The sequence below is a fragment of the Miniopterus natalensis genome, chromosome 18, assembly GCF_054644295.1.
Source record: "Miniopterus natalensis isolate mMinNat1 chromosome 18, mMinNat1.hap1, whole genome shotgun sequence".
NCBI classification, from domain to species: domain Eukaryota; kingdom Metazoa; phylum Chordata; class Mammalia; order Chiroptera; family Miniopteridae; genus Miniopterus; species Miniopterus natalensis.
In genome coordinates this window covers 33700253-33712782 of record NC_142098.1, presented here as the reverse complement: position 1 = coordinate 33712782, position 12530 = coordinate 33700253, and the positions used below count along the sequence as shown (strand labels likewise).

Sequence of the window (12530 nt, the reverse complement as noted above, 5' to 3'; positions counted from 1 at the left end):
GCCCCCGGCCCGCCCCGCTCCGCTCGCGCCGCAGCCCCGAGAATGAATGAAATCGTAGCGCGCTGGGCGGCAGAGCGGGCGGCGCAGGCCGGGCTGGGCCCGCGCGCGGCCGCAGCTGCGCCTCGGGCCGGAGGCGGCCCAGCCGAGCGGGCCATGGCCACCGCCATTCAGAACCCGCTCAAGTCGTGAGTGTCCCCGCCGTCCACGTCCTTCCATGCCCCCGCCCTTCCCCCGCCCTCTTTGGGGAGGGGATGCAGTGCGCGGAGGGTAGTTGAGTGGGGGCCCCTAACGCAGCCCCCATGCCCCCTGGGGGGCCCGCCACCCCCTGTCGCCCCATGGGGTTGGGGTTGGGAGCCCCTTCAGGGTCGCGGAGGTGCCTCTTCTTTGTCGCTGTCAGTGAAGGAATGTGGCGCGGGCTGGGGGTGGCGGAGGCCGCTTCCCCACCCAGAGTGGGGGTAGGGGCTTCCCTCTCCTCCATCTCGCCTGTGTCTGGGGGCCCCGGGCCGGCCCCGGCCTGGGGCTGGGAGTACGCACGCCTAAGCCCTGAGCGTCTCCAGGGTCTCCACCACCCTTTTCCCCCTCATCAAAGCACCTTTCTCTCTTTCCTCCCTCTTTCTCGGCCCACGCGGCCGGAGGGTGGGAGCTGGGATTTCAGGGGTTCCCGGTGAGATCCCTGTTGTCTCCCTTTTTTGCTCCCCTGATGTTCGGGTCTGCTTAGACCGTGGGATTCCTCCCTCTCCCCGCCCATGCCCGTCTAACTCGAGCATCTCCTATCCTCCAGGGGACAGGATGCCTCCGGAAAGGGTTCTGGGAGCGCCCTCGGTCTCCGGGAATTCCCTCCCTTTCTGCCCGCGTCCCTCCTCCGCGCTTTAGCTTCCTCCTGGGCCCAGTGTCTGGGAACCAGGATGTCTGGGGGTTCGCGCCTAGCACCCTCCCATATCTCCCCTCTCCTTGCCACCCTCAACCTCCCCACCTCTCTCCCTTTCTCCCCCTCGTCGGGACCCGGGGCTCCAAGGTCCCAGCGCTCCCCACCCCCTTTCCCAGGCGGCGACTGCGGGCTCCGAGTGACAGGCGCGCGGCCGCTCCAGTTCTCCCCCCGACCGGCGACCGCGCACTCCCCTCCCCCTCCTTCCGGGCCTAGGGGAGGGGACCGAGGGCGAGCGCCCGCGGCGCCGCACAAAGGGGCCGGGGTTACCTCCCCCGACCTTCCCCCAACCCTCTGCGCTCGCTGCCTTGACCTTGAGCATCTTGTGCTGGGGGGTGAGGAAAGGGAAGGGGCCCAGGAGCGCCCCCCACCTCTAGGGCTGTGGCCGGTGCCTGGACCTAAGGCCCCAGCTGCTTCTGGCTCCTGGAGGGGAGAAGTTGGGAGGTGGTGGGCGGGGGCTCGGAGGCACGCGCCCGCACGTGCGGCTCGGCGGGTGGGGGTGGGGCTCTGGTCCGTGCGATACCGTGTGTGATGGGGACTCCTTTCAGCTTCCTCCTCACTAAGTCGTACACACAGATAGGTGTCTACCCCACGAGGGGTACCCCCATCCGGCTGGGACCGGGTTCCTGTGCCTTCGGTGCATCTGCGGGCAGACCTCCAGGCCTCCTCACTCTGCCCCTGCGCAGACTGCAGGCCAGAGTCAGCGCTGGGGTGGGAGCGCCAGCACCCTCCCTCGCTCTCACCTTCCGACGGTTGTGCTGGGCTGAGGGTAGGGACTCTTGAAAGAATGCACAAGTCAAATCTCCTTGGGAGTGGGAAGCCGAGGGTGCAGCCCCGAGGAGTTCTGCCTGCCTGTGTGCGCTCAAACCCAGCCTGAACCAGTCATTCCCCCCGCCCCCAGCCTCGGTGTTACCATCTGTGAATTGGGGAGTCAACAGTTCTTATTATCTCACGGGGCTGTTTGATCTTGTCCAGCATTTAGTACAGAGCCTGACCCTGACCAAATGTAGTGACAAATAGTGGTGGTGTCAATATTGATTTCATTTGTGGTCCAGTTTCCCAAAGAGCACCGAGGGTGGGGATAGGAGGATTGTTTGGGCAGGGGAAAGAACTGGGAGTTCAAGTGTGGGAGAGGGGTTTGTGAAGCTGGGGAAGAGTAAGAAAAGGAAGGGAGACCTCTCTCCAAGTGTCCTCCTGGGTCTGTAGGTCAAATTGTGCTGGTGGACAAGGGCCTCCTGGAGGAGTGTCTACACTAAAGCTCCAAATTGATCAAATTGATTCAAGTGTTCTGCGATGGGTTTCTGAGGCTAGAGCGTGGGGTAAGTGCTAGAGGGTGGGTTGGGGATCTGTGAGGGTGGTGGCAGGTGAGAGAGGAAGGTGGCAAGGGCACCCTCTGAACTGAGCTGATAGGTTAGGGGGCAGGGCTTACTGTGGACATATGGAGTGGCTACTGGAGGGGCCTGGAGGTCAGAGTGAGTGTGGGGCTGCCAGCATCTCTACTTTACTCCCCTTGTCATGCCTCTGGGCCAGATGGGACACAGAGACGCCTCCCTCAAGGTCTTACCTGGAGCAGATGGGGAGAGTTTGTGGAAGGGTCTAAGACTAGAGGTGTGTGCGTATGTGTGTGTGTAGAAGTGACCATGGGATGGGAGGCCTAAGAGGGTCTCTGGGGCCAGGGGGAGGTGAGGGCATTGAGTAACAAAAGAGGTGAAGGCTAGTATGCCTCCTCTGTCACCTGGAGAGCCCCTTGGTGGACAACGGAGTGTTGGTGGGTGTTTTCATCCATGCAGAGGCCCCAACCTGAACACAGAGTTTGGACTAGGAGGGCTGTGGGTGTGTGCATGGACAGACTCTGTGTGACCAGGTGAGTCAGCTCACTCTCTGGGGATCTCTTAGGGCAGAGTAATTGTGGGTGACAGTGGGAGAGAGAAGGCAGTAAGGCCTACTGGGCATACAGACATCCGGGTGAGTGAATCCTTTCCTCAGTTGCACCTTCAAACAGCCTCCAGGAGCAGAGGACATGTAACTTCACCTCCCTGTGCCTCAGGGTCCTCATCTGGAAAATGGGGGTAATAATAGCATCTCCCCCGAAGGTTATTATGAAGACTAAATTAGTTAATCCCTGTAAAGCACTTAGAACTCTGTCCGGCACATGGTGGGTACTCAGTATATTTATTCAACAAATATTTATTGAGCATTTACTACGTGCCAGGCATTATTCTTTCTAATAATGGTAATAATATTATCATTTTATATCTTACTACGTATCAGACCCTCTTTGTGGGATGAATGAATTTATTGAGTACCTACTACCTGCCAGGCACCTTTTAAAACACTTTACTTATAGTTACTAATTTAATCCTCACAACAATTCAATGAGGCACCACCCTGGTGAGGAAACTGAGACCCAGAAAGATTCAATCACTTGCCCAAGGTCACATGGCCACCAAGGGGCAGAGCCAGGATTTGAACCTAAGAGGTATGGCTACAGCCTGTAGCTGGCACTGTCACTGTCAGGCCTGCGAAGGGGCTGAGCAGGTTGGGCAGGGTCACTGAGAGGGACAGCCCCAGTGGGACCTGACAGGGTAGGGCTCTCTGCAGCTGGGAGGGCCTGGGACTGGGGATGGGCAGGGGGCGGTGTCAGTGAGCCTACGTGCGAGCCCGGGGATGTTGGTGGGACGTTTGCGTGGGCACCTGTGAAGTGTCTCTGAGTCTCCTGGCACTGAAGTGTGTGAGTGTAAATGTGTGTGAGTATGTGGGGTGCGGGAGCGGAGTGTGCGCGAGTCTACGTGGGAGGCAGTGAGTATACATGTGAACCTGTGTGTAAACGGCCGTGTGTGGGTGTGCGCGTCCAGGTGTGCGTGCGAGTGTGCGCCCGTGAGACCAGATGTGAGCGAGCGAGCTTGTGTGAGTGACTGCGCGCCGCCCGGCCCCACCTGCGCACCCCCGCCCGCGGGTCCCGCCAGCCCCCGGCCTGGACTACGACTCCCGGCATGGCAGGGCCGGCCCGCCCCGCCGCCCTGATTGGCTGTGGCCCCCCAACTCCCGCCCCCCGGGAATGAATGGATGGGCGGCCTCCGCGCCCGCCCGAGCGCTGGGAGGACCGACCCGCGGGGACCTGCTGGGGGCAGGACCCGGGGAGCAAGATGGCCACGGTCATCCCCGGCCCCCTGAGGTGATGCGGCCGCGGGAGGGAGGCGCGGGCGGGCGCGGGCGGGTCTGCGCTGGCGTGTGTGCGCGCGCGCGCGTGTGTGTGCGTGTGTGTGTGTGTGTGTGTGTGTGTGGCGACCGGGGGTGGGGCCGAGGGGGTGTCTGGGGGGCTGTCACCGTGGGCCCCGCTGCGCGGGGGTGCGAGTGGCTGACTATGGGTTTCTGGCAAGAACCGGGTCCGACGCTCTGCTCCTGGAAAAGCGGAGGGTGTGGGGAACTCGGAGTCCGCTTCGGGGCAGGGGTCATGTCCCGCCCTGCGACCCCCGGGTAGGGGAGAGGGTGAAACGGACGTGGGGTGCCGGGGCCCTGGTCAACTTGAGGGAAGCCCACATCATCTTTGTCTTGGGACGCGGAGTGTGTGTCACTTGTCTGTGTTGTGTTTTTGGGGGGGATCTGTGTGTGGAGATGTGTTTCATTTCTTTTATTCTACACTAGGGATCTTTGGGTATTTGGGTCTCGGAGTGTGTGTACATGTCCTTTGAAACTGTGCATCATTTGTGTTCTGTGTCTTTGGATATGTAGGTATGCATGTATCTATGTGTAGATTTGTGTGTGAATATGGGTAGATATATCTTATGTTGTATATACGTGAGTCTTTGTGTGTTCGAATATGTGGTTTTAGATCTTGGTTTCTATACTGTACATCTTTGTGAATGTGTGTATATCCTGGGTGAATCTGTATGATTTCTTTGTATAGTGTGTGTGTGTGATTTGTGTTGTATCTTTGGACATGTGTGTAAGTGCATATGTGGGTAGTTGGCTTTAACATTCCTTCTTTTAATGTTTGTGTTTGAATGCTTGTGTGTGCATGTGGGCTGTGGTGTGTCTGATCTGTCTGTCTGCACGTTGTGTGTCTTTGTGTGGGTGATTTGTTTATGTTATGTGTCTTTGGATATGTGATGCATACTTGTGTATAGATATATGTGTGATCTGTTTCTACACTGTGTGACTTGGGATATGTTTTTCAGTAGATATGTGCACATGTGTGAAATTTGTTTCTCCTTTGTGAGTCTTGGGATATGTCTCTCTTTGTGTGTGAATTGGTGTGACTATGTGTGATTCGTTTGTGTTGTGTGTGTGGATATGTGCACGTATGGATGGGGCCTGGTGTATTTTTGTTTGTTTCTATATTGTGTATATCTACTCCTTGGCTAGAGGCCTGCTTGAGTCCCAGGCTGGGGGCTCCTGAGTCCAGGAGCGACAGGAGGGGAGAGGTGAGGTTGGAGGAGTCTGCCCACCCGTTTCCGAAGGGCGGGCTGGGGGAGGGATGCGGGGCTCCCGGGCTCGCCTGCCCTTGCTGACAGCCGCCCACCCGCTCACCACCCCTCACAGCCTAGGCGAGGACTTCTACCGTGAGGCCATCGAGCACTGTCGCAGCTACAACGCGCGCCTGTGCGCCGAGCGCAGCCTGCGCCTGCCCTTCCTCGACTCTCAGACCGGTGTGGCCCAGAACAACTGCTACATCTGGATGGAGAAGACCCACCGCGGGCCCGGTACCCGCTGGAGGGCGGGGGCGGGGTGGGGCGGGGCTGTGGCATGGAAGCCAAGGTCTTACAGCCCATTTCACTCCAGGTTTGGCTCCAGGACAGATCTACACGTACCCCGCCCGCTGTTGGAGAAAGAAACGGAGACTCAACATCCTGGAGGACCCCAGACTCCGGCCCTGCGAGTACAAGATCGGTGGGTGGAACTGCCTGTGCCCGGGGTGGCCTCCATGCACTCCTCCAGCAACGACAAGTGTGTGGCATGCCAGTGTGTGTCCGCGCCTTCACCTTATCTCCCTCCTAGCCAGCGTCTCCGAGTGTGCCTGGGTATAGTCCAGTGATTCTCAGTTTTCCCTGAGTGACTGAGCTTTGGATGGCATCTTCTCCGTGGGCCCAGGTGTATTTGAGAGCAGAGTGGTGTCTGTTATGTGTGTCTAGGTATATCCAGCCTTTATATATCTTCCCTGTGAGCTGGGATGTATCAGAGTGTCTGGCTCTGTTTCTTCCTGTGGGTGCCTGAGTATGTCTGGATGCGTCAGAGTGTCTGATTGTAACTCTTGCCATTTGTAGTGGAGTGTATCTAAGGGTCTGAATCTCCTTCCAGGTGTTTCAAGTGTATTAGGTTTATTTCTATGTGTGTATGTGTGTGTGTGGTGTATCAGGGTGTCTGGCTGCCTCTTCTGTTAAGCGCCCAGATGCTCGGAATGTCTGGGAGGCTCCCTTCCCTTAGCATCTGGTGTATTAGGTAGGTTTCTGCCCATGTGTGTTGGTCTACTAGAGTGTCTGGCCTTCACTTAAATGTGTCCATTACTGTGAGAGTCACTGGCTGTTTCTCTTCCCTGTCCAGGTGTATCCAGGGGTCTGTGTGGGTCCAGGTCTCTACCTGGCTGTGTCTTCCTGGGTGTGTCTGCCTGCCTCAGAGGGATGTCTGTATTGTCCATGTGTATCCATCTGAGTGATTCTCTAGGTGTATCTGTGACTCCCCCATGTGTGTCCAGGCATATAATAGGGTCTAGCTGTGTCTTCCCCAGGGTCTGAGTACCCTTCTCAGTATGTAGTTGAATCTTTGCTGCTGGTTGAGAGTGGGAAAGCCTCTTCCCTCCCTCAGTGAGCATGGTTCCCCCACCTGGGCAGTTTGAGGAGTCCTCCAGGGATAACTTCCCCACTTGACCCCCCCATGGCCTTGTCTCCAGACTGTGAAGCACCCCTGAAGAAGGAGGGTGGCCTCCCTGAAGGGCCAGTCCTAGAGGCTCTCCTGTGTGCTGAGACAGGGGAGAAGAAGATTGAGTTGAAGGAGGAGGAGGCCATTATGGACTGCCAGGTAGGGCCACCCCCAGGGGCTTCCGCTCTCTGACCCCTGCCTCCTGCCCTGGCACATCCCGTTCCTGCTCTGAAACCTCCCCTGGCTCCCTAGGGCCTTCTGGCATCTTAAGTCTTCGTCCTGCACACCTCATCTCTTTGGAAGACCTCCTGACTTGCCCTGCTACTCCAATCTCCAGCTCCACACTGAACCCCCCCAAAGCAGGACAGTGCTCCCCACTTTCTTGACCCCAATATCCCTTCTCCTGGTGCCCAGAAACAGCAGCTGCTGGAGTTTCCACATGATCTCGAGGTGGAAGACTTGGAGGATGACATTCCCAGGAGGAAAAACAGGGCCAAAGGAAAGGTATCTCCCCATCCCCTTCCCTCAAAGCAGGCCCCACTTACTAAGTAGGCAGAGTGATCAGACCTGCCCCAATTTGGCCTCATTTAATCCTCAGAACAGCTGGGGGGATCTTATACCTATTTCACAGATGAGGAGGCTGAGGCTCAGCCATATTAAACCATCTGCAAACCAGAGACTGTAAGGTGGGCTAGACTTGTCTTCATATCTGCTCTACAGATATGGAGGAAACTGAGTTCAACCTCAGAGAAGTTGAATTACTTAAGGCCTGCTGTTAGGAAGTGGTGGAGCTGAGATTCAACCTTCAGGCCCAAATGATGAAACTCTTTCAGTTGCCTCCCTTTCTTGACCCCTCACTCCTGACTCTTCCCCCAGGCATATGGCATCGGGGGTCTCCGGAAACGCCAGGACACCGCTTCCCTGGAGGACCGAGACAAGCCGTATGTCTGTGATAGTGAGTCCTTCTAAAGAGAGGGAAAGAGACAGTGGGGCCCAGTGACCTGCCCACTCCTGGCCCCCCCTCCTGTTCAGGACCCTGGTGGGAAGATGCTCAGATCTCTGGCAGAGGGGGAGGTGTGATCCTGGAGGCCAGAATGGAGGTGGCACTGGCTGGGAGGGCTGACCGCCCTCCCTGCTCGCTCTGCTCTCCAGTCTGTGGGAAACGGTATAAGAACCGGCCGGGGCTCAGCTACCACTACACCCATACCCACCTGGCTGAGGAGGAGGGGGAGGAGAACACCGAGCGCCACGCCCTGCCCTTCCACCGGAAAAACAACCATAAACGTGAGCAGGCGGGCGGGCTGTGGGCTGGTGAGGGGCCCTGGGAATGGGGGCTAGGAACCTGGGAGGGAGGGGGCACGTTAGACATTTCTGGAAAATCTCCAGCTCAGCGGTCCCCTCCCCCCACAGACCATGGGGAAGCTGGCTCTGGGGTTGCCATGGCAACCAACCATCTCTCTCCCTCTCTCCCGGCTGTAATATTTCTGGGTCTGATTTATTGTTTCAATTAGAGCTTGGGGAGGGGGGCTGATAGATGACTCCCCTCCGTCCCTGCCTCCCTTTCTCCCTTCTCTGCTAAGCTTTGGTGGAGGGGCAGGGTCTGTGGCCTAGGAGCCCTTGGTGACCACCCATGCCAATCCCATGCCAACCCTGACAGCTGAGGGATGGGGGAGGGCCTGGAGGGAGGTTCTGTCGGTGGAGAAACCATCTTCCCACCCATCCCTTGGTGGGAGAGGACAGTCTCTTTCTTCTCTCCCCGCTGCACACCCAGGCATCTGTGTTCAGCATTTTCCTTCTGAATGTTTCCATACCAGATCTTGGCCAGTAGTATCTACCCAATTTTCCTCTAGTTGGGGGTGGCTATCTGATAGAAGTGTGTTGTGTGGGAAGCAGGGGGCTCTTCCTGCAGCTGTATTTGCCAAGTTTTTACCTAATAAAGAGGACATGTCACTTGACAACAAAGAAATGGGGGGATCCTGATGAGAATTATTTGGGTCCCCCAAGTCCCTTTTGCTACCAGTCACAGCTTGGGGTAGTTACTCTCTCTTCCTACCTCCCCCAAGCCTGGACCTAGGGGTCCATCCCTGGGGCTGAGGCTGGGGGCAGGGTGGAGCCTTGCCTATGGTGAGAGTCTCTCTCTGTCCCCTCCACCCCCAGAGTTTTACAAAGAATTGGCCTGGGTTCCTGAGGCACAGAGGAAACACACAGGTAGGGACGCCTCCCTCTGCCCTTACTTCTGCAGCAGCCTTTGACTGGGGGCCCCTGCCTGCCCACACCAACCCCACCTACTGTCTTTCAGCCAAGAAGGGGCCTGACGGCACTGTCATCCCCAACGGCTACTGTGACTTCTGCCTGGGTGGCTCCAAGAAGACAGGGTGTCCCGAGGACCTCATCTCCTGTGCTGACTGTGGGCGATCAGGTGACACCCCCACCTGAGGTTTCTGGGGGAGAGGGTGGAGAGGACTCCAGGAGTCCAGATCTGGAGGATGGGAGGCAGAGGAGGACAGTGGGGGACAGACCCAGAGTGTCCCATGGCAACTTGCAGCAGTGGAGAACCAGAGTGGATGGGGCTGACTCAACTACTGAGGATTTTGGGAAACTGAGTGGGGTCAGGGAGGCTCTGGGAATAACGGGATGTGGTTGTCTTGGCACTGCACGTAGTAACGTGCTATCCTGGTGGGAGTGGTGAAAGCTGGCTGCCAAGGCATTGTGGGTGGTGGGCTGTGATAGTAATGGATTGCCACTGCCTGGGTATGTGGATAAGAGGGCGCTTGCCATGGACTTGTGGTTAATAGATGTGGTTTCCCATGGTGGACTTGTGGGTAACAGACAGTGGTTGCCTCAGCCCAGTGGTTAATGAATTGTGGCTGTCATGGTATTATGGGTAGTGTAATATGGTTGTCATGGCAATTGGTGTAGTAGAACGTAGTTGTGGCACTCGGGGGGAGGGAGAGTGGAGGGACTGGCAGATTGGCATTGCATTGTATTGCTGTTAACAGTTTGGTTGCTGGGGCATCCTGTGTAATGAGCTTGGGTTGCAGGGAACCCCAGGGTACCCCCCCAACCCCGCTGTGAACAGTGGTTACCATGGCATTGTGGCTGGGAGAATGTGGTTGCCACATTATGTGGTTACCTCCGCACGGTGGTTAACAGAATGTGGCTGCCCAGTGTTGTGGGTGGCAGGAAGTGGTTGCCACAGCACTGTGGGTAATGGAATGCGGTTGCCATGGTGTTCTGGGGAGCGGAGTGTGGTTGCCATGGTGGCTGGGTAGGAGACCAGTGGCTACAGTAGCGCTCCTTGCAGTAGGTTGCTGGGTACCCTGGGCAGGGTGGGGTCAGACTGTAGACCACAGAAGCTCATTGGCCTTATGAGCCAGGGGTAAGGGCTGAGTCACTTCTTCCCCCAGGTCAGTAGTTACCAGGGGCATGATGACCCCTAACAGCATCCCTGCCCCTTGGCCCCCAGGACACCCCTCGTGTTTACAGTTCACGGTGAATATGACGGCAGCTGTGCGGACCTACCGCTGGCAGTGCATCGAGTGCAAGTCCTGCAGCCTGTGTGGCACCTCAGAGAATGATGTGAGTGTCCTGCCCTCGCCTCCCCCAGGACATAACCCCCTTGCCCCCAGTGGGCCTCCCCACCTGGCACCTCTGCCTTTGCCAGCCTTTCCCTGGAGCCCCCTCCCTGGTGACCACTAGTAACCTGTATTATTATTATTGTTAGTGGCCATTCATTGAGCCCGGCACTTAATACTCTTCATCTCTCTGACTCCTCCCAACCACCCTGAGGTAGGTGCTTGTGTTCCCACTTCACAGAGAGGGGAAGTGACTTGCCCAAGGTCAGCCAGCTAGGGAACCGGTCCAGCTGGGAAATGAACCCATATGCCTTGTTTCTGGAGCTGGTATCAGACTGTCTCAGGGTCATTTTAAGTGTTCCACAAAATCTGATAGAGCCCACACTACAGATTGCAAACTGACAGTGCCCAGGGATGTTTTGCTCAGCCAAGCAGGATTTTGCAAAGATTCCATGGCGCGGAGACCTCTGGGAGCCCTTTCTTTCAGAAGGGCCCACCTCCCCCAGCCCCTTTAACTAGCCCCTGCCCCAGCCCCCCACCCCGGTCTCTGGTGCCCGTGCCCCCAGGGTGCCAGCTGGGTGGGTCTCACCCCCCAGGACCAGCTGCTGTTTTGTGACGACTGCGATCGGGGTTACCACATGTACTGCCTGAGCCCCCCCATGGCGGAGCCCCCAGAAGGTGAGAAAGAAGTGGGCATGACACTGGGGTGTGTGGGCTGGAACAGCCCTCCCTGGACCTGGACCTAACTCCCTGTCCTCTGGCCGCCCCCACAGGGAGCTGGAGTTGTCACCTCTGTCTTCGGCACCTGAAAGAGAAGGCCTCTGCCTACATCACTCTCACCTAGGCCTGGCTCTGGCTCACCAGGACCCCTGGGGTGGTGCTTGCCCACCTGCCTCTCGGAGCTCCTCTGCTCCCTCCTCATCCTTAATGCCCCACAGTGGGAGGGGGCGGGGGAGCCTGAGAGGGGACTGGGCCGCCCCCTTCCCTCTGCGCAAGTGGAATGTTTGCCCTGTGGGTTGGTGGGCCCAGCAGGGCTCCTCTCCCTTCCTCCCTCCTTCCCCATCCCTTGGCAAATGGGCACCAGGGGCTTCTGCTCCCCTCAAAGCCATACCCCGCCTCTGGGCGGGCACGAGGGGTGGCGGATGCCAGCCGGAGGGCCCAGACCCAGCCTTTTTCTAAAGAAAAAGTCAAAAAGTTTTTTAAAAAAAGAAAAAAGAAATTAATATATACAAAGAGTCCTATAAGGCCTGGCTGGGTGAGGGGGCACTGCTGAGCGAGTCCACAGGGCACCAGTCTACGCCAGCTTCCTGCCTGGCGGCCCCTCCCCCCAGTTTTGGAGCTGCAACCACCCCACCTCCCATCCCCAGGTGGGCAGCATTCCCCCCTCCTGCCCAGGGCAGGTGGGTGTGGTGTCCGCCCTGTCCCCCCTTGGTGCCCACCGTGGATACTGCATGACGTGAACCATGGCTTTGAACTCCGTTCCTGCCCCTCCCTGAGAGCCCCACCCTGTCTGCCACCGCCGCAAGCTGCCGGTGGGGCAGGCGGGCCCCTGCCCAGCGCCTGCTGGGATGAGAAGCACAGACTCTGCAACGGACTAGTTTTTCCTCCTGCCCCCGCCCCGTCCCCACCGGCCAGGCCGGGCTGCCCCCTGCCCCCCTCGCTGGCCATATTGGGGGTAGCGAGGGGGAGTGGTTATTTCTTGTGGTTGTGTGTGTTTGTTGTTCAGGTTAAAAAAAGGGAAATTGAGACTGCAAGTGGGTGAGGTTGTGGGTTTGGGGGGTCGCCCCCAATCCAGGCATGCCCCCCTTGTAAACGAGTCTCCTTTATTGCCTGCCTCTGCTGTGAATTAACTTGTTCTGTGTATTAAACTGGGCCTGACCCCTCTGCCACGACTACCTCCTTCTCCAGGCTGGTTTGGGGCGTCACCAAGAAGGGGAGCTGGGGCCTCATTTGGGGGAGAAGCAACTGAGGTTAACAGCTGGAGCTGGCCCCTACCTCCATCTCCCCCCTATACCCCCCCTTTCTCTGGCTTTGTCCCACCTCCTCCCTGCCTTGGCAGAAAGAAGAGGGGGGATGGGGTGGAGGGGGCTCCCGCCCAGCCAGCTGTGGTTGCCCTGGCAACAGACTACTGCAGCTGCAGCAGAAAGCAGAGAGGAGGGAGGTGGGGCGCTGGG

General features: G+C 58.0%; 1 protein-coding gene across 1 annotated transcript; it reads left to right on the top strand.

Moving 5' to 3' along the window:
- The first annotated feature begins 42 nt into the window (after positions 1-42).
- Positions 43-12251, top strand: DPF1 (double PHD fingers 1). The gene is made up of 12 exons (XM_087826676.1): positions 43-185; positions 5468-5628; positions 5708-5815; positions 6813-6940; positions 7196-7285; positions 7658-7736; positions 7934-8065; positions 8939-8989; positions 9081-9200; positions 10248-10360; positions 10953-11034; positions 11130-12251. Exons 1-12 carry the CDS (start codon positions 43-45, stop codon positions 11198-11200), a joined length of 1278 nt encoding a protein of 425 aa, XP_087682802.1. The 3' UTR covers positions 11201-12251.
- The last annotated feature ends 279 nt before the right edge of the window (positions 12252-12530 follow it).

Bases quoted from the DNA above. Each gene is read 5' to 3' on its own strand.
- DPF1 (XM_087826676.1), top strand. From the start codon at position 43: ATGAATGAAATCGTAGCGCGCTGGGCGGCAGAGCGGGCGGCGCAGGCC. The intron at 7,286-7,657 runs GTATCTCCCCAT...CTCTTCCCCCAG, and splicing joins AAAACAGGGCCAAAGGAAAG to GCATATGGCATCGGGGGTCT. The intron at 10,361-10,952 runs GTGAGTGTCCTG...CTCACCCCCCAG, and splicing joins GTGGCACCTCAGAGAATGAT to GACCAGCTGCTGTTTTGTGA.